This window comes from Polypterus senegalus, chromosome 7 (genome assembly GCF_016835505.1).
Source record: "Polypterus senegalus isolate Bchr_013 chromosome 7, ASM1683550v1, whole genome shotgun sequence".
Taxonomy (NCBI): Eukaryota; Metazoa; Chordata; class Cladistia; order Polypteriformes; family Polypteridae; genus Polypterus; species Polypterus senegalus.
The window spans coordinates 64,468,779-64,488,394 of record NC_053160.1 but is presented as its reverse complement, the minus strand read 5'-3'; the positions used below and the strand labels follow the sequence as shown (position 1 = coordinate 64,488,394).

The 19,616-nt window shown below is 36.3% G+C and overlaps 1 protein-coding gene across 2 annotated transcripts in view; it reads right to left on the bottom strand.

The window, feature by feature from the left end:
- ankrd55 (ankyrin repeat domain 55) overlaps nt 1–19,616 on the bottom strand; it is an 85,259-nt gene that overhangs the window by 22,284 nt on the left and 43,359 nt on the right. The window contains exons 7-8 of one of the 2 annotated variants that reach the window (XM_039758755.1): nt 17,903–18,087; nt 11,294–11,461 (exon numbers count right to left, since the gene is read on the bottom strand). In XM_039758755.1, coding sequence (XP_039614689.1) covers nt 11,294–11,461; nt 17,903–18,087 — 353 coding nt within the window. The remainder of the gene's footprint in view (nt 1–11,293; nt 11,462–17,902; nt 18,088–19,616) is intronic. The other variant, XM_039758756.1, reaches the window with a different exon arrangement.

The following is a 19,616-nucleotide window of genomic DNA, read 5'->3' as shown; positions in this document are numbered from 1 at the left end:
AAAAACAACCCTTGCCCACTGCATTCATTTCTCTGTAAAAACAGAAGGTGGAATCAAAAATCACCCCCAAACCCTAATTTCGAATTTTTTTTTGTATGTGCAATAACAATTAAAATGATGATAATATATGTTACTAGAAAAGAAGAAAAATAAATTATGTATAGTTTCAAAAATATAAATCATAACATTAAGCAATATGAGACCGTTATGTTTTTAAAAGGTTCAGCTGATTTGTTGAGGGTGCACTGCTTGCATGAACCGACAGCAGTTTTGAGAGAGAATGGTTTTAGAACATGGCACAGAGATGCCAGGATACACACAGGGGTAGTTACAATGAAAACTATGATTAAATTAAGAAAGGATATGCAGCCAGAATTGCAGTCAAAGAACACAACCAGGAAATGCAATGCATAAACCGTAATCAGAGGGAAGAAAAAACAGTCATAGCCAGTAAATTCAAAAACTACAAAATGACACAGAGGTTTTATTTTCTTTTGGCAATCCAATCTTGGATGACCAGGAACTTTAAAAATGTTATGCTAGTGAGGTCATGACGTGTGACCTCTGGGGTCAGCATCCCACCAACAGGGTGTTGCATCCAACATCATGGCATCAATAAAGAAAACAAGATGTGAATCATATTTTACAATCTTAAAAACACAAGTAAACAAGTAAATGAATATAACCACTAGATCCCTTCAGGTGACAAACAGAAAGCACTATTCTTAAATAGTTTATAGAAGCCAGGGAACAGTTAGAAAAAAATAAAATCATAAGCCAGATCATGTCAGAGTTCTCTGAGGGAAGTGCTGTTGCAACAGTTCTCATAAGTGGGAACAGTGAGACGCAAATGGCAAGATTTGACACAGAAAGGAAGGAAACTCAAAGTTATTGCCTAGTCAGTTTCAGCTCCTGAGGAAGTGAGACAGAAAGAAAAAAGGATCAGAAACATTTGAACACACCTTGAAAAATGGTGGACATGAATTCCTACCATAAAAGTGTATGAGTGTGGAATGTATGATTACGAGAAATATTCTTAACAACTATTTATTTGCTTCAGGTTAAAATTATAAGGTATTTTTTAGAGTCCTGCAGAACTACCTGTTATGGTCAGGTAGGCACTGCATTGAGGTGGCACTGTTGCACCATGGTGCTGCCTCAAAGCCTCACTGTCTAGGGGTCAGATCTCAGGCAAGTCATTTTCTACAATTTTCATGTTGTCTCCTTGATACAGATTTTTCATCATGCACTGCAGTTTTTCTCTCAAACACCCTCCAAATCAACTCTAATCTATTAATTAAATGGTCCTTTCACTACCTTAAAGTGGTAACATGTAAGTGAGTGTGGATGTGTATATGAATGTATCATGCAGTGGTCTGGTACCCCATAAAGGACACTGGCAGAATAAGCTTTGATCCTTGTTACCCTGAAATGGATGAGTTATATTTGATAATTAATGGATGAGTGAAGTCCGTTAACTGGGCTGGGAAACTTTAAGCTAAGTATGTTAAAACCATCTTCTGATTCACCATAATAAAGTTAGGAAAAGCATAAGAAAAACACAAAATTTTATAAATGTCACTCTCTTAATTAACTTTCAATTTATTTTGCTCTCTAATGTGAGAAATATAGCCATAAACATGCAGATGAAAATAATGGTCATATTTAATATGACAAACAATTGGTATATATTCTAAAATGCAGGCATGCACATGTTTACTAGTGCATATTAACTCCCTATGATGAATACAACATTTTCGATATATAAAGTAAGCAGTGCAATATGGTTTCATATCTAATCATATGTTATTTCTCGTGATTTTACAAAGTTTTATAATTTTCTGTGCTGGATTTATTTCCAGTATCTGGTTATTCAAACATATGTCTCAGTCTGACAGCTCTTCCAGGTTCATTTTGCACATTTTTTCATTTCATTCCACTTCATGCAAAAAGTGGGATTGTAAAATAAATTAATGAACGGATAAATGAATGAATGATTTTTAGGTGCATTTGCATAAAATGCACGAAGCACCTACTGTGATAGCCATGTCTATCACATTGTGCTGTACAAAGATTTGAAATTTGAAAATCCCCCTTTGAAAAGCATTCTTCAAGTTTGGCGATTCTGCAAACTTGTCTGTCCTAAAACGGAGAAACATTCTGCCCAACAGAGGTTACACCAACTTGTATATTGATTCAATATTTTGTATAGTTTCCTCTCTTACTCCTCCAACAGGATGCCCAAGGCAAGTGAGTAAAATGCTGGGGAGGGTGCGCACAAGCAGCTCATACAGCAGTACCCTTCTCTTGCCGCTATATGTAAGTTAACCATAAATTACAACAAAAAAAGTCTCTTCTCTGCAAATGAATGGAAGTGAAAAGCAATTATGTAAGTATATATAAGACTGAATTGACTGAAATATTATCTGACAACTGTGGTGGGCTGGCGCCCTTCCCAGGGTTTGTTTCCTGTGTTGGCTGGGACTGGCTCCAGCAGACCCCTGTGACCCTGTAGTTGGGATGTAGTGGGTTGGATAATGGATGAATGGATGGATTATCTGACAATTATTATTGTAACGATGACAATATCAACCAGCACCTAAAAGGTGTTTCAACTAATTCATTACACTGGAAAGCTGCAAAGATCTCTCAATTAATATATCAGAAAAGGAGTGGAAAATAGCAATGCAGAGAATTCATTCGAGCTCCATATGTGCAAAGCATACAATTATTCAACTCAAAATTATATATTGAATGCATCTGTCTCATTTAAAATTGTCCAAAAGGTTTCCGGGCAAGATCCAACCTGCGAACGCTGCAATCAAGTCCCAGCCTCACTGGGTCACATGTTCTGGGCCTGCACCAAATTTAACGTCATTCTGGACCAAAATGTTTAATTACCTTTCAGACAGCCTTGGTGACACAATCACTCCTAATCCACTAACAGCTGTGTTTGGTGTTCTTCTAGATGGGTTTAAAGTGGAGAAGGACAAACAAACTGTGATTGCATTCACTACACTGCTGGCACACAGACTTATTTTGCTAAACTGGAAGAATCCAAACTCTCTTCTTTTAAGTCAGTGGGAAACCGATGTTTTATACTATTTGAAATTGGAAAAAATCAAATATTCAGTTAGAAGATCTGTACAGATTTTTTTCAAAACATGGCAGGATGTAATCAGTAATATTTTAGAATAAGCTCTTAAAGCAGAGAGGAAGCAATTATTTCTGCATTTCATTTTCTTCTCCATTCATCTGTATTGGCTTATCAAACTCATCAATTTAGGTATGTTTACAAGCCTTAAGTTTTACTCCGTTGGCCTTGCTCTCTCTCTCAGGGGTGGGGGTCGATTTGCTGTCAATCCTACTTTTTGTAAAAATTGATTGATTTGTATGGAATGATTGCAATAAAATTAATAAAATTTCAAAGAAAAAAGAAAGCTACAAATTTTACAAGTGATATTAACATAACAAAGGTTTAGAAAGGGAGCTGTATCTAATCTCTGGGCAGAAGACTGAAAACACTGGGCATGCAGCAAGGACTGTACTGTCGCTGATTGTGCTGTAAATACGATTGGCAGAGCTTGCACCATGGCAAACGAGTTATTTTATGGTACAATGTACAAAACGCAGAGCTGGGCTTACAGTTTATCTGGAGCCAAAAAGCTGCCTTTGTTTCTGCGCATCTACAGACTGGAGTTCATATCTTTAAAATTAGTGTCATCTTTGGTATTCCCGATATACAATAAGCCAGTTCCTTTCCAAGTTTTTAGTTATTTATATAATTTTAATGAATTGATCAGAGATTTAATATTAATGGCTAGATGGGGAATGTATGGTCTTTTGGTAATTATTAGGTACTATTGTATTATTGATAGTTTAAAAAATTTTATGTATAAGAAAAATTAACATCAGATAGTCACAGACCGACTCAAACAATTATACACATTAATCAATGCCATTTTATTGGACATTACTTGGATTGGACTCCGCACTGTGTGAAAACTATCAAGCCACTACAAACCTATTTAGGCTACATTTGTAACTACAACATTGTAAAGTGCTGTTAAAAAGCACATTTAATATAGTCTACTTATCTCTGTTATTTTTTGAATGTGACTCCACACCCTTTTGCTTCACCATGTTAAGGAAAGTTTCAAAGGCCCCATTATGTGAATGTATATGTATTTTAATGCATTGTGTGTAGGATTTGCATTCAGGCATCACTGACCATCCTTACATTGTTAATGCAAAGTAGAGATTACTTTAATCTTCTGTAGTGTCTAAGATTAAGTGTTCTGACTGGTATGTTTGGTATTGTTATTACTGATAAAAGTTAGGATTGTAAAAGACACATAAGCAACTTCTATGTTTTGCTTGACACTCGTTGCTCTTCTTTTTCTCCTTGCTATGTCACTTAGTTTTGTGATCACTTTGCTTCAATAAACACATGATCAAACTCTGTGCTCCTGTGACAGTACAACATTTTATATAGTAATAATCTAATCATCCCATTTCTAAGATTTACACAAGATGTTTATCATTTAGTCTTGATGTAATATGGATAAGTATATTTTCAAGTCACAGACATGAAAGTGTAAAACGGTGTGTCATCCAACAACAACAACAACAACAACATTTATTTAAATAGCACATTTTCATACAAAAAAAATGTAGCTCAAAGTTCTTTACAAAATGAAGAATAGAAGAATAAAAGACACAGTAAGAAAATAAAATAAGTCAACATTAATTAACATAGAATAAGTAAGGTCCGATGGCCAGGGTGGACAGAAAAAAAAAAAAGTGACCCATGGCCACAGATTTATATATTATGCATATAAACCTGTATAATTCTATATGCATGTCATAAAGTATACTGAAGGCATTTTAACAGATGATTTACAATATACACTAACATAGTAACAATGTCACATTGACACCACTTGTATATTTTTTTGTTATTTTTTGATTTTATCAGTTTATTTTAAAAAATATTTTCATTTTTTTTTTTAGGATTGACATCTTCAAGTTAACTTTTTGTTAATGTTACTCACTTCCTTAACTTAACTTAAAAGACTTAAAAGAAGTGGTGAGGCGGCCTTCTGCTGTTATGCACCTAAAATCTGGAATAGCCTCCATCCATCCATTTTCTAACCCGCTGAATCCGAATAGGGTCACGGGGGTCTGCTGGAGCCAATCCCAGCCAACACAGGGCACAAGGCAGGAACCAATCCTGGGCAGGGTGCCAACCCACCGCAGGACACACACAAACACACCAAGCACACACTAGGGCCAATTTAGAATCGCCAATCCACCTAACCTGCATGTCTTTGGATTGTGGGAGGAAACCGGAGCGCCGGAGGAAACCCACGCAGACACGGGAGAACATGCAAACTCCACGCAGGGAGGACCCGGGAAGCGAACCCAGGTCTCCTAACTGCGAGGCAGCAGCGCTACCACTGCGCCACCGTGCCGCCCTCTGGAATAGCCTGCCAATAGGAATTCGCCAGGCTAATACAGTAGAGCACTTTAAAACACTGCTGAAAACACATTACTTTAACATGGCCTTCTCATAACTTCACTTTAATTTAATCCTGATACTCTGTATGTTCAATTCATCATAATAACTATTCATGGTGGCTCTAAATTCCGTACTAACCCCTACTTTCTCTCCTGTTTCTTTTTCCAGTTTCTTTGTGGTGGCGTCCTGCGCCACCACCACCTACTCAAAGCATCATGATGCACCAACATTGATGGACTGAAAGCCAGAAGTCTACGTGACCATCATCATCAAGTCCTTCCGTGAGAACCCTAAATCCAAAGAGGACTGTTTCACTTATGTTAGGTAGATTGCCGAGAGGGGACTGGGCAGTCTAATGGTCTGGAATCCCTGCAGATTTTATTTTTTTCTTCAGCCGTCTGGAGTTTTTTTTGTGTGTTTTCTGTCCTCCCTGGCCATCGGACCTTACTCTTATTCTATGTTAATTAATGTTAACTTATTTTATTTTCTTACTGTGTCCTTTATTTTTCTATTCTTCATTATGTAAAGCACGCTGAGCTACATTTTTTGTATGAAAATGTGCTATATAAATAAATGTTGTTGTTGTTCCTAGTTAGGGTTGTTGGCACATAAGCAGCTGCTATCGCTGAATTCAAATGCATTTGTGGTGTCAGAGCAATCATTATATTTGAAATGTTTGTTAGCATCATCTGATCTTTGAAATATGTAGAAAGACAGGCTACTTTTTATGGAAATAAAATAAATTACATGAAATGAATTAAATGAAATTGCAGGTTTTTTTAACTAGGAAAACCACAAGTGTTGGCTTCAAATATTACATTGGTTTCTGACTTTTTCTGAAAAATTACAATTAGGCTTAGCATGTTAAGTTCCTGTAGTGAAATGATTTCAAAAAAGAAGTACTAGCGTAGGGTGAAGGGTCCAAATAATAGTTACAAAATGGAAAATGTTCAAACAAATAGAGAACATTAAAAAAAAAGTGCCAAAGCCCAAACTGTTGAAACCAAAGCAAGATCTAATAATTCTTTTCACAAACTGTGAAAAGTGGATAGCGTTTTTCATAGTCAATTTAAAATATTGAAGAACAAATGCATAAACATAACAATAAAACATTACATTACAACTAATAAATGACCAAAACTGTGCAACAAAGGAATACAAATCAGTTGTGAAACACATTTGACCTAAAATAGACTAGTTTCTTCTTTCAGTTCCTCTACAAGTCATAATGTATTTTATTACTTGTAGTGGCTCATATAGAGTAAGCTAGACTATTCAAGTTAAACATGAAAACGATTGTTTTATTGAAAAAATAAAAATATATGAAAAATACAAACAGGAAATAATACATGATTATTTAGTGATCATTTATTTCATTTTAAAACATTTATTTTGTTTTGCATATTGGCACTACCATGTTATCATTCCTGCTACTGGTACGCTGCTTCTGGTTGCCAAGCAATGTGGTTTCAGAAGGTGCTGTGTCTTATGTTATCAGTGTGACCCCTTAAATACCGACATGATGATCCATTTGAATCAGTGATTTGGATAAAGAACCATGATGAACATTGTGTGAATCTCTCTGTCTCTCGAATTTCTGATTTCTGAACTTTTAGGCTTTGATGCAATGGTTTTGACTACATTTCATCTCTTCTTCCTCTTCCAGTGTTTGGGGAGAGAAGACACATAAGCAGCTTCTGTGTTTTGCTTGACAATCAGAAGATGTCATTGTTCTTCTTTTTCTCCCTGCTATTTCACTTAGTTTTGTGATCACTTTGCCTCATTAAACACATGACCACTCTACTGAGGTTGCTATTATGTAACATGTTTAGAATTTCCAGAATGTAAAGCTTTTGATTAAGACCAGGTTCAAGTCCAAGTAGGTCATGAGTAATTGTGCAACAGAAGGAAAGATCAAAGTCTTATATATATATATATATATATATATATATATATATATATATATATATATATATATATATATATATATATATATATATATATATATATATATATATATACACTAGCTGAAATACCCAGTGTTGCCCGGGAGGAAAATAAAGTGTTTTTTTTAACTTGTTTGAGAAAAATAAAATTAAAAAAACACAGCTTTAAAAATAAAAATAAATTAACAAACAGTGAAGACTCAGTAATGTTCTTGTTTTGAGGTCTTGTATGTATGTTATCATTCAGTTGACGCTCAGAACCGGCCAACTCTATTTAATTTGAAAAGCAACAGGGGCATGGTAACGCTCAAACAATGAATGCTAGCAGTCACCTCCAGTTCGCCCTCTGGTGGTCGTTCCGAGTGTCAACTGGATGATAACATGCATACAAGACTGCAAGATCACCCCCCCCCCATCCTACCAAGAAGGGGGGTGGGTTAGGGTTGATTTCACCCTACAGTATTTTTAGTCGACCACTGAGAAACATGTGTACCAAGTTTCATGAAAATCGCTCCAGCCATTTGGACATGATGCTGGAACATATATACTTTACATACACACATTGACATTTATTTATATAGATATACCTGTATATATAAACTATAAACTAAAACACAAAGATTAGGTTTAATAAGTAAATCTAATGTAAATGAGAAAGAAAGAAGTAATCTCTTTGAAAGACAGGTGGGAAAATTAAGATCAAATTCTGTAAGTTTGAGCAGCAAGACATAAAGTATGCCTCAAGAAAATGTAACTTTCATCAAAGCCACCGCTTGTTTAAGGCAACTACAATATCAATGTAGACTTTCAGTTTGGTTTACATCTCTCAGCTAAAAGAGTGAACTCATAAGTCTTTTCCTTCCCCAGTTAGTACCTACACTATATGCTACCACCTGTTGACTAGGAGGTCTCCTGTCACTTCACTAGCTCTCACTGGCTTCAGTTCCTCTCTTTCTCCATCACTCTCTGTTTTTGTCTGTTTTAAAGGTACAAAAGAGCCTTCTTTTTGACTTATCTGTAGTTTCTTGAAGAGTATTAGATTTTCTGCCCCAGCTACAACTTTCTCTCCTCTGGCCTGGTGCTTTACTTTCCAGGACATGAAATATATGTGCACGGCTCTTTGCCTGCATTCATTCCTTCGTTTCCTGACATGTACAGCATCTCTCCTACTTTTTTATGGTACTTGCTCTCTTCTTGAGATCTGTGTGCCAGGATTCCAAAAAGATCTTGATTATTCTAAGTTACTTCTGTCCAGGTGCAATAGATTATATTCCTCTGAACAGTCTGCAGAGTTTATAATATTTGTTTATTGGAACTGACGGATTACACATTACAATAATAATAAAAACATGGAAATCCTGTCATGTTGGCTTGGAACTCTATTGAACTCTGCATTTATTTTTTCACTACTAATCATTTTTTAAACATCTTTTAATGTCCTAAGCTTTGTAAAGTCATATGCTTTATGGTGAAAGTTGTTATATATAGTAGGCATTGACAGGATCTCTAGGGACTTAAAATAATAAAAATAACCAGAGGAGCATCATAAAACTCAGATTATTGACCAGTTATCTTACTATTACTTAGTTTTACATTTTGTTTTAATCATCTTTCCTCACTGTCCTTTTATGCAAATAGGCTTCCTGCTAAATCAATACACAGCACTGCAGAAGAAAATATAAGACTAAAACGAGCTGAATGACTGGGTTGTGAGTCTTGAATGACTGGATGGTGGTCCCTTTAAGCAGATTACATAAATGTGTAGTGAATTTATTAGTGCTTTTATCCCAAAAACTTCATAAAAATCCACCTGTGACGGTCCTCTCATTTAGTTATTGTAATCATGGAAGTTTCAGTTAGAAAATTTGACATACAAAGGCAGATGAAGGCTATTCATAACATGCAGCCCCAATCCTCATGATTAATTCTCATCTGGTATGTGGTGAAGAAATGTTCTGCATATAAGAGACTGTTGTGTTAAATATCAAACCAATTTTCAGTGCAGTTTACCAGTCACGATGACATCCATCCATCTGTCCATTACACCTATACATTTATTCCATTATAGGGTCATAGGAAGCCAACAATAATTAAACAACATCAGTTACAGGGCCAAAAGCTGTTCATGGGTGAAAGTTAATTTCAGGACCGAGTTATGGGCAGAATGAGTGAACCAAATCTAACATGTAGAAGGGTGCCAATGTGGGAGAATGTAGGAGAAAATCCATACAGACACAGAGAGTTCGAGTAAATCATATGCTGACAATGATTGGGATTTGAACTCACGTCACTGGAGATATATATATATAAGATGGAAGCGCAAAAACTGTGCCACCATGCCACCCAGTTAAGTTCACACAAAGAAATATAGGCTAGCAATGCCATTTGACAAAGAAACAGGTTTCATCTGTTGAGGTGTTCCCAGGTTGGCGTAGATTCTACATGTGCTGCTCATCCACTATCCACCAGGAGGTACACAGAAGCAGGCTATAGTAGGTTCCTGTTTTTTTTTTCACTTATTTTAAATTACATTTCTGAAACCATGTATCAAATTTCTCAGAATACAGTAGTTAGTCCCTGGCCTGTATGTGGAACCAGTGCTGGTCTGTTAACTCTTCATTGAAGCTGTGATCTTCGCATCAACATACAGATATCAAGCCAGTACCTTAAGCTTTATATCTACAGGGTGGTCCAGATCTAATTATGCAGATCCAGATCATCTGGATGACTTTGATTTATGTGGGGACGATTCCAGTTCGGCGTGAAGACGATTCTTCATATCGTCAGTTTGCACACTTCTCGATGGTCCGGGATTTTTTGGGTGATTTTCTATGTAAAAAACTTAATAAGTTAGAGCGTAATGAAAATTGCATAATTAGATCTGGACCACCCTATATATCAGCTATTTTTAAAACTTGTTTTTAGGGTTATTATTGTTCTGTGTAATAATTGATTTTTTATTAAAACAAAGTGCAAAGACTTACTGACAATGTTCAATGAGATTTGGAAACTTTAGTTTGCATATAGACAGACATGTTGCCAGAAACAACTACACTTTCCAGCCTAAAACATTAACAAGCAAAATAGTCAAGTAAGAAATTGAAATGAGCAATGGATAAATTGGTTCAATGAGGGTAAAAACTGAAATTCGTGTCACTTGAATTTAATGTAATTGATCGACAGGCATCACGTTCTTGCTTGTGAAGGTTAAACACATGAAACCTGGCCATCAGCCTTGCCTCTATTTCTTGGTGTTTTTTCTTGGTGTTAGTGGAAAAGTATCCATACAAACAAGGAACGAAAAAATGAAGGATCCAGGAATGTTTAGAAGCAGTGAGGTCAATGTTATGACTCTAAATTGTTAAGTAAGCCTCGGTGCACAATGGATTGGCCCTGCGATGGACTGGTGCTATATACAGGATTGGATACTGCATTGCATCCTATGCTGCTAGAATATAATCTGGCGTTGTATAACTCTGAATTGGATAACTTGGTACACAAAATGGATAAAATGAAATGGAGTAACATTTAAAAATGCAACATTACAGGACTGTACTTGTTGGAGTCTGCATTATGTTCCTCCCTGACAAGTTATGTCTTTCCAGCCCCTACACTGGTGATTGCATGATTCAAGATTAGAGGACTGCTTCACGTATGAGGTCAGATTATCACACCTCAGTGCAAGTAATAAGAAAGGGGATTTTTGCAAGCCTTTAAATGACTTGATAAGTTAAAAAAGGGTAATGTTAAAAAGAGACTTCCTGCCTTTCTGACAGCCACTGTTCCTCACCCTGTGAGACTGATTAACAGCTTTTTAACTGCCTACCTGTTTTCTGGGGAGAGCAGCTTGATGCATGCTGTGTGTCCGCAGTACATTGCATATGTCAGTGGGGTGTTTTCATTGATGTCCCGAGGGCTGTGCTCGACCCCAAGTTGGAGTAGTGCTTGCACACAGTCAGACTTCCCTGATGCAGCGGCCCAGTGCAATGGAGTTCTAGAGAAAAAGTAACACATTAGTACTGATTTTAAGGGAGGCAGGTGTGCCCAATTGAATGCAATCATGATTCTTTGGATCCCAGTAACTTCTGAGAAATCCTGAAATTGCTGCTCTGGCTCCCATTTTAATCCTTATTGCTTCACCTCAAGTAAAATGTCAAAGCCCACTGTGCCACTTGCTTTTAGAGAAGCTTTCATTGTGGAACAAATGCAGTCAATCAACTATTATCACATGAGGTGACTCTGTCTGGAGACTTGGGGTGAACTAATCTGTGTGCAAGCTTTCAATTTTCCATTAGCATGCTGTCACTGTTAGTTTCTTTTTCGTTTTGCCAGAATGCAATGTGATAACTCCAGATGGGAGTGTGGGTTTAATTGGCACAGCCACTGTAAAACAGCAGACTGGGTGACAAGGAGCAGAAATCTGGGTCAGACACCTTAAAAACATGACTGCTTAAGTGAACTGCACTGAATTGATGAGCAAAGAAAATAATTGACTGTGAGCTTGAGAGGAGATGGGAGAGTCAAACAGTAACTATATAATAAAAAGCATTAAAGATCTGACATCAAAGAACTAAGACAACAAATTAAGACACATCTTATATGTTAATATACAAGTCTAACATGAAAGAATATCTATCTATCTATCTATCTATCTATCTATCTATCTATCTATCTATCTATCTATCTATCTATCTATCTGTCTGTCTGTCTGTCTGTCTGTCTGTCTGTCTATCTATCTATCTATCTAATGTTATAATGCTTTAAAATTGCTTTTCAAAATGTCATCTGGTTGAGATAGCTCTGGATGCTCTGGGAGGCTGCTCCACAAATGGACACATTAAAAATGAAAGGTTACCTCCCCTATAAAGTTTTAGCTCTCATTCTTGGAACAGGTAAAAGGTCCAAGCCTTAACCTGAAAAGCATGTCAGAAATACGAACAGATGTAGGATCATTTAAATAAGCAAAAATAATAATAAGGTTTTTATAGATTCATATACTTGCTACACCTACTGTATATTTGATCAACCCTCCAAAACACCCAGTTTTATCGAAGCCAGACATTTGATTGTTTTTAATTTCTTTGACAGAGAGTTTCTAGCACAATTGGGGAACATTACTGGAATATGAGTGTGTTCATTATATTACAGCAGAAACTGTTATGATCATGGATTGCCACCATTGGGTCACTTAAAATTGTGAGTTTGTTGTATTTAATAGGAATAATGTCATGTATGTTTTATGAAGTGTGTCATGGTCGGTCGCTGAGGGTTGGTTCAGCAACATTGTTCTGCCCCCTGGTTCTGATACTTGTGATGACAATAAGAAGGGCAAGATTGGGTTGCAAGAAAAAAAAATGAAGAAACCCTATATTAAAGGAATACTTTATGATGATATACACATCTGAATGTCTTGAAAGTTGAGCTTTTATTAAAAACATTTTTTAGGTTTGTTCACATAAAATGTGATTAGCAATTATTTTTGAAATTTTAGAATCTCCCACTGAAAGGCATTGGTAAAACCATCTTGTTTGTCTTAAAACAGAGAAACATTCTGTGTGACTTCAATTACGGATTAGTTTACTGTTACACATTTAATTGACTTGAATATTTTGTATATTACTTCCATATAAATGAATCTTTGGTGATGCGCTCAAAAGGTTACCATCAAGTCAAGTTCAGATTGTAATTTTATGATGTTCCAAAAACAGTTAAAAGTTGATTTTGTCATGGTGTCTGTGAAAATCAAAATTGATTTTCACATCTTAAAATTACAATTTTCATCAGAAAATGATGTGGTTTTCTTGTGCTGTTTAGAGTTCCTGATGGGTACATCCTAGCAAAGACATAAAAATTCAGAAAAAGAGTTTTCTGATATATCCATCCTGAATGCCTAAACCTGTATACAATGATAACTTCTGAAAAACCTGACCTGTCTTTTTTAAACAAGTTGTCTTATTTTTGTTTTGTTATAGACTCCATATGTATTGTTTTTGGTCCAGTTTGGTCAAGTATTTGTCCCCATGTCCTTCAAATGCAGTTTACCTATGTATTTTGATAACTGCAATAGATATTGTTTAATTTAACTAACATTGTTGCAGCTTGCTCTGTTTAATCATGTTACCAGGCCTATTGATTTGCAAAATGTTTGAGATGCTTAATTTATTTAAACATACATGTACGAATACTCAAGCATACATGCTTACACACACACACTCAAGTAAAGATAGCTGACAGTTTTTTTCCTCTACGAGAGTATTTGCCGGATGATGAAGAGAAAGAAATGAACACACAAGCACAAATACATACACATGCATACACACACACACACCTCAATCTGTAAAGGTCAATGTGGTATTTAGCCAGCCCTGTACTGGTCTATTTTTGCAGCTTGTTAAATTAAGTTACTCCAATGTGCTTAGTTTCAAATGAAATATTATTAAACTTGTTTACAAGATTCAATCTACTGTTCATTTTATTCTACATTTACAGTATCTATGTACTAAATAAATATTTAATATGTTAATATAGATCGTTCCTCCCCCACACTATGCGACTCTTCAATTCCACCCGGGGGAGTAAATGCGAACATTAATTTTATTTTAATTCTTTTCATTTTTATTACTATTTAATTTAATATTGTTTCTTTGTATCAGTATACTGCTGCTGGATTATGTGAATTTCCCCTTGGGATTAATAAAGTATCTATCTATCTATCTATCTATCTATCTATCTATCTATCTATCTATCTATCTATCTACTTGATTCTATATTACAGTATTGTACAAAATATTTGTTTGTATTGTATTGTAAAATCTACTGTTAAGTGATTTCCTGTAGTATCACTTAAATCTAACTTGCATGGAAGTATTCTATAGACTACATTCCATACCATTTTTTTCCTTTTTTACAGGTAGTTCCTTATAGCAAAACAAATTCACAATATAAATGAGTCAAATGCAGAGAGATTCTCTGGCCGCTCACTTCACGTGGTGCCTGAAGAATGTTAACCGGAAAAAAAAAAAAAATCATTTAACTAAGGCCCCACAAGCTCCTGAAGGCTACATCATGTAGATTAATTTAATTCCACACAGCTTGACATACCGTATATACTCACATTTAACTCCTCCCACAGATAAGGCTTGATTTTACTGTATTATTTCCGGTATTTTATAATGTCAGTCGTATAAGTCGAATGTGGAAAACTCACGCTATTGGTCCATGACTATACGGTAACACCCAAACTATTCCGAAGTGACGTTTGCACCGATTTGTGTTTTTTGTATCTCACACCCTCATACACCTTTATCGTAAGAGCATCCAATATCTACGATGGAGTGCTCGATCAGAAGAAAATATGAAGCTGGTTTTAAATTAAAAGTCATTGAAGTGGCAAAAGAAATTGGTAACTGCACTGCTGCAACAAAATTCGATGTATCTGAGAAACTGGTGCGAGATTGGATGAGGCAAGAAGATGTAAAAAAAAAATGTGTCGTAGTTTTGAACGGGTGTAGAAGTCAGCTGCGGTGGGCTGGCACCCTGCCCTGGGTTTGTTTCCTGCCTTGTGCCCTGTGTTGGCTGGGATTGGCTCCAGCAGACCCCCGTGACCCTGTAGTTAGGATATAGCGGGTTGGATAATGGATGGATGGATGTATAAGTCAGGGTCTGATTTTATGATCAATTTTTCAGGTTTCAAGACCCAACTTATATGTGAGTATATACGGTGCCCTGCATACAGAAGATGGTGTGACCTCTGAGCCTTCCAGAGGTTCAAGATGCTATCAGATCCTTACAAAAGGGGGGAAGACCAAGGCTCAGATCTAATTAATCAAGATTGTTCATGCTATATGTTCAAGGAGGGGAAAGAAAAGATTCTCCTAACTAAAACGGTTCAATAGTTATCAAAAAAGTCTACCTGAATGCACATCCTGATAACCAGCGTATTGCTCTCATCAGAGAAAGAGACAAAGAGAACAGATATGTGAAGGCAATATAAAAAATGACAAAGAGATTAATTCTTATAAAGGACAAGGCAAATCCTCATTTTGGGAACAGGCTTAAGTCAAAAGAAAAACTGATCATTATACCCAAAAATGTCAAGACAGAAATGAAAGTCAAAACCCAGCTCTTTGTACTTTTTTGTTCATTTTTCCTGGTTTAAAATAATTTCAATTGGAGACTAATTTTTTACTAGGGGTTTGAACTTCCATTGTTATTTTGTGTAAACACTTCAGATGTATCATGATTTCCCATCACCATATTGTTTTCCATACTGGCACTACGAACTTGTGGCTCGGTTGTTTAGATGCAGGTATCCATTGCTATGCTACGTGTCCTCAAAGTCACGCTGCATGACATTATCATTGTGACACTATTTAAACCAAAGCCACATATCCAAGTGCATGGATACGATTCTAAAACATCTTTAACAGGTGTCCTACTTTTTGACATTCTGACTTCTAGCTTTCTGGTAAGGATTCTTGACACTGAGCTTTGTTTCATGTATTAGTTTGGTTGCATGGCCTTCACTGGTGTTTTGGGACTTGAGTTCACCTCCTGGTCTTTTTCCCATTGCTTTAGATACCTGCCAGTTTTTCAACTGTGGTAGAACACATTTAGCTTTGTTCTAACTAATTGCTAACAATCGGTTTATCTTGAAGAGGTTTTTTTAAATGAAAAACTTAGACACCAGGATTGCTGTGCCATCAAATTAAATACTAATATAATAATGACACTGGGTGTAGTGGTGTTGGTCCCATGTGATTGGTCACAGATGTCATTGTTATAAGCAATATAGCTGGTGGACATAAAACAACGCAACAAATTTTCAATATCCACTCGAAAAAAAAAAACAAAATTGCATAATGATGCTATTACCAAAATAATAGAAAAATATTACAACTATAAGAAATATGTACCAAAAGATAACAGAATCAGTCTAGACTGAATCTTCTTGCGCCCAAACTAGAAATCACCAATTTTATTATGGGATTTATTAAAGGATGATGAAACTATAGATGAATGTTCAATGTGATGCATTCTTTTGTAGCCACTTTGTTTCCTGAAGTCATGGTCTTCTTTTAAAAAAATAGTTTGCTTTAGATCGTTGAACTAGAGAAGCCTCTCCTCTGTCTCTAACGTTATTTGCTATTGCTACTTAACCTCTCCCTATCACATTCATAAACAAGCAGATGTAAAAAAAGGGACTTACAAATTAATTCTGATTCTGGAAATCAGACATTTTACTAAAAAAATACTTGCCAGGCTACCCTTAACTGTTTAAAATATCAGTGACAGAAAATATAATTGCAGGCAATACATATGTGCAGTACTTCTACACTCCACCTGTAATGATCAGGGCTGAATTTTACAGTCCTATTTCTATTTTCCCTATTAGATGCCATGTTTCTAGGGACATGGTTTCTGATGTCAGGACCTCAAGTAGGGAGGGAAAAAGGTCTGGATATGCACCAAGCTTTATCTGATTTGCAGATAAATCCTTAAAGAAGAAAACAAAAAACTCTCATTGCTAATCGATCTTCCTTTCTTGCCTGATTTTTGACTTTGATTCTTGCCACTTGTTTGGGTTTTGATCACTTCATTTATATTTTATTAGTTTCCTTTTACCTTTTTCACACATCTCCATGTTCGTCGCAAAAATTAGTTATTTGTATCCTGCCAAGCTTGGACATTGCCACTCTCTTTCAAAACGTCCAGCATTAGATGAATGAAATCAGCATTGAGAAAGGGACCTTTCAATCAGAATTTCAGATAAAAGAATGGAATATAGCCATTGACAAGATGCCCCTCTTCATAAATGTGTGCCATCTATGGTGTAACTCTACTAAAATTGTACACCACCCACAACATATGTGGTGAGAATCACAGAATAGGTTGTTTAAATGTATCCAGACCAAGATCTTTAATATGAGCGATATTGTCAGTTACATACTGCACTCGGCCACATGTTTTGGGACTGCCTCACACTCAAGTTATACTTGGAAAAAACTTTGTCTACCTATCAGGTGGTGTTTGAAGCATCTGTTTCATCTACAGCAGTGCATTTAATATCACCAAATATGATAACACATAGTTACAGTATCTTATACTACATTATTCTCTCACCTCCTTATCTTAATCGACTGGAAAAAATCCAGTCCACCCATTGTTTTAACCTTCAAAGCCCGAACAAGATAAACACACAATCATGCAGGGTTAGAGTTACAAATTAAACTCATATGCATATCTTTTCTATGAGGAAGGAAGACCCATGTAGACAATGGGAGCATGTGTAATCTCATCTTGAGAAGTACCTAAGAGATGTGAGGTATCAATGCTAACCAATGTTCCACTGTGCATACCCATAACAGTTTCAGATGACCTTCAATGAAAATAGCAAAACAATTACATTTTTCCATTTGTACTTTACTTTGTTTACCTGTCATCCACATCAAGTGCCTGCAAATTCGTCTCTGGGATTCTAGCAAGTTCATAAATGATGTCACTATACCCAGCAGCAGCTGCGATGTGCATGCAGGTCTTTCCATTTTCATCGTCATAGTTAATTACTGATGAACCCAGCTGGTGGTCCAGGATCAATGAGCACATGTATCTGTTCCCACTCTAAGATATAGAAAAGACAAGAATCTATAGACAGTGCTCGGTGACATGTATTAAACATTGCTACAAACCTTTATTATTATTTATTTATTTGACAGACACCTTTATTCAGGGTGAATTACAACGCAAGTTATAAGACATACAAGAATGAAGGTGCAAGCATCAAAGCAACAGAGAATAAGATAAAAAGTGTGCACAAGAGAGGAAATCTATGACATAATTATACCTACAACTAGAATAAGGCAAAAATCATCATCCTAGATTCTTTGTCAGTATACCAGCGCCTATCCTAGAGGAGAGAAAATAAGCAGAGCCAAAATAAGTATTTACTCATAAAAATAAATACAATCAAGTAGTTACTCATAAACATTATTTAGGCCATTCCTTTCTGATTTCCAATATATCCAGTTATAGGGTACAGAGAGTTTTCATTATTATGGGTAAGTAGTACTAGTGATAACTACAACTCATTTCTATAATTGCAGGTTCTCTATTTCTTGTCCTAAAAATATAAAAGCACTGCTTTTATTGATTAATCACTATTTTTTAAATTCAATATTTACTGAATAATTAATAACATTATTATTTCCATTAATTGTATATTTGCCTAATTAATTACATACTTTTGTTGCAGTTGTAAAGTAACTTTTGCATAAAGGATTGACCTCTGCGGTGGGCTGGCGCCCTGCCCAGGGTTTGTTTCCTGCCTTGCACCCTGTGTTGGCTGGGATTGGCTCCAGCAGAACCTCGTGACCCTGTAGTTAGGATATATAGCGGGTTGGATAATGGATGGATGGATTGAACTGTGGTTCAAGGTCCAATATCTTACCACACTGATAATTCTCCTCCAACTAACTCACCTTATTAAGTCCACTGAGATAAAGCCAGTCGTATACATGAAGCTGACATATCCATCCATCTATCCATTTTCCAACCCGCTGAATCTGAACACAGGGGTCTGCAGGAACCAATCCCAGGCCGAGTGCCAACCCACCGCAGGACACACACAAACACACCCACACACCAAGCACACACTAGGGCCAGTTTAGAATCGCCAATCCACCTAACCTGCATGTCTTTGGACTGTGGGAGGAAACCCACGCAGACACGGGGAGAACATGCAAACTCCACACAGGGAGGACCCGGGAAGCGAACCCGGACTCCCTAACTGCGAGGCAGCAGCGCTACCACTGTGCCACCGTGCCGCCCAAGCTGACATATGATACCTTTAAAAAATGATTTTGATGACAATATTTAGGTCTGGTCTTAGTCCTACATGATGCTGCCAAAATAGGCATCTGACTACTTTTTAAACAGGTTCAAATCAAGATGGCTGGACCATTCAGCTAACCATCTCTCCATGTAAAACCCTTATTTTTAAGAATGATGTGTTCAATTAAAAAACAATCAAACATCATCTATTTTTAAGCCAATAAAGGAATGTGAGAAACTGAAGTATACCCAGGTAGCAATAAACACAAGGTGATGGAATGGCATAGGAGAATGATTTAGAAGTGCTACTCAACTAGACA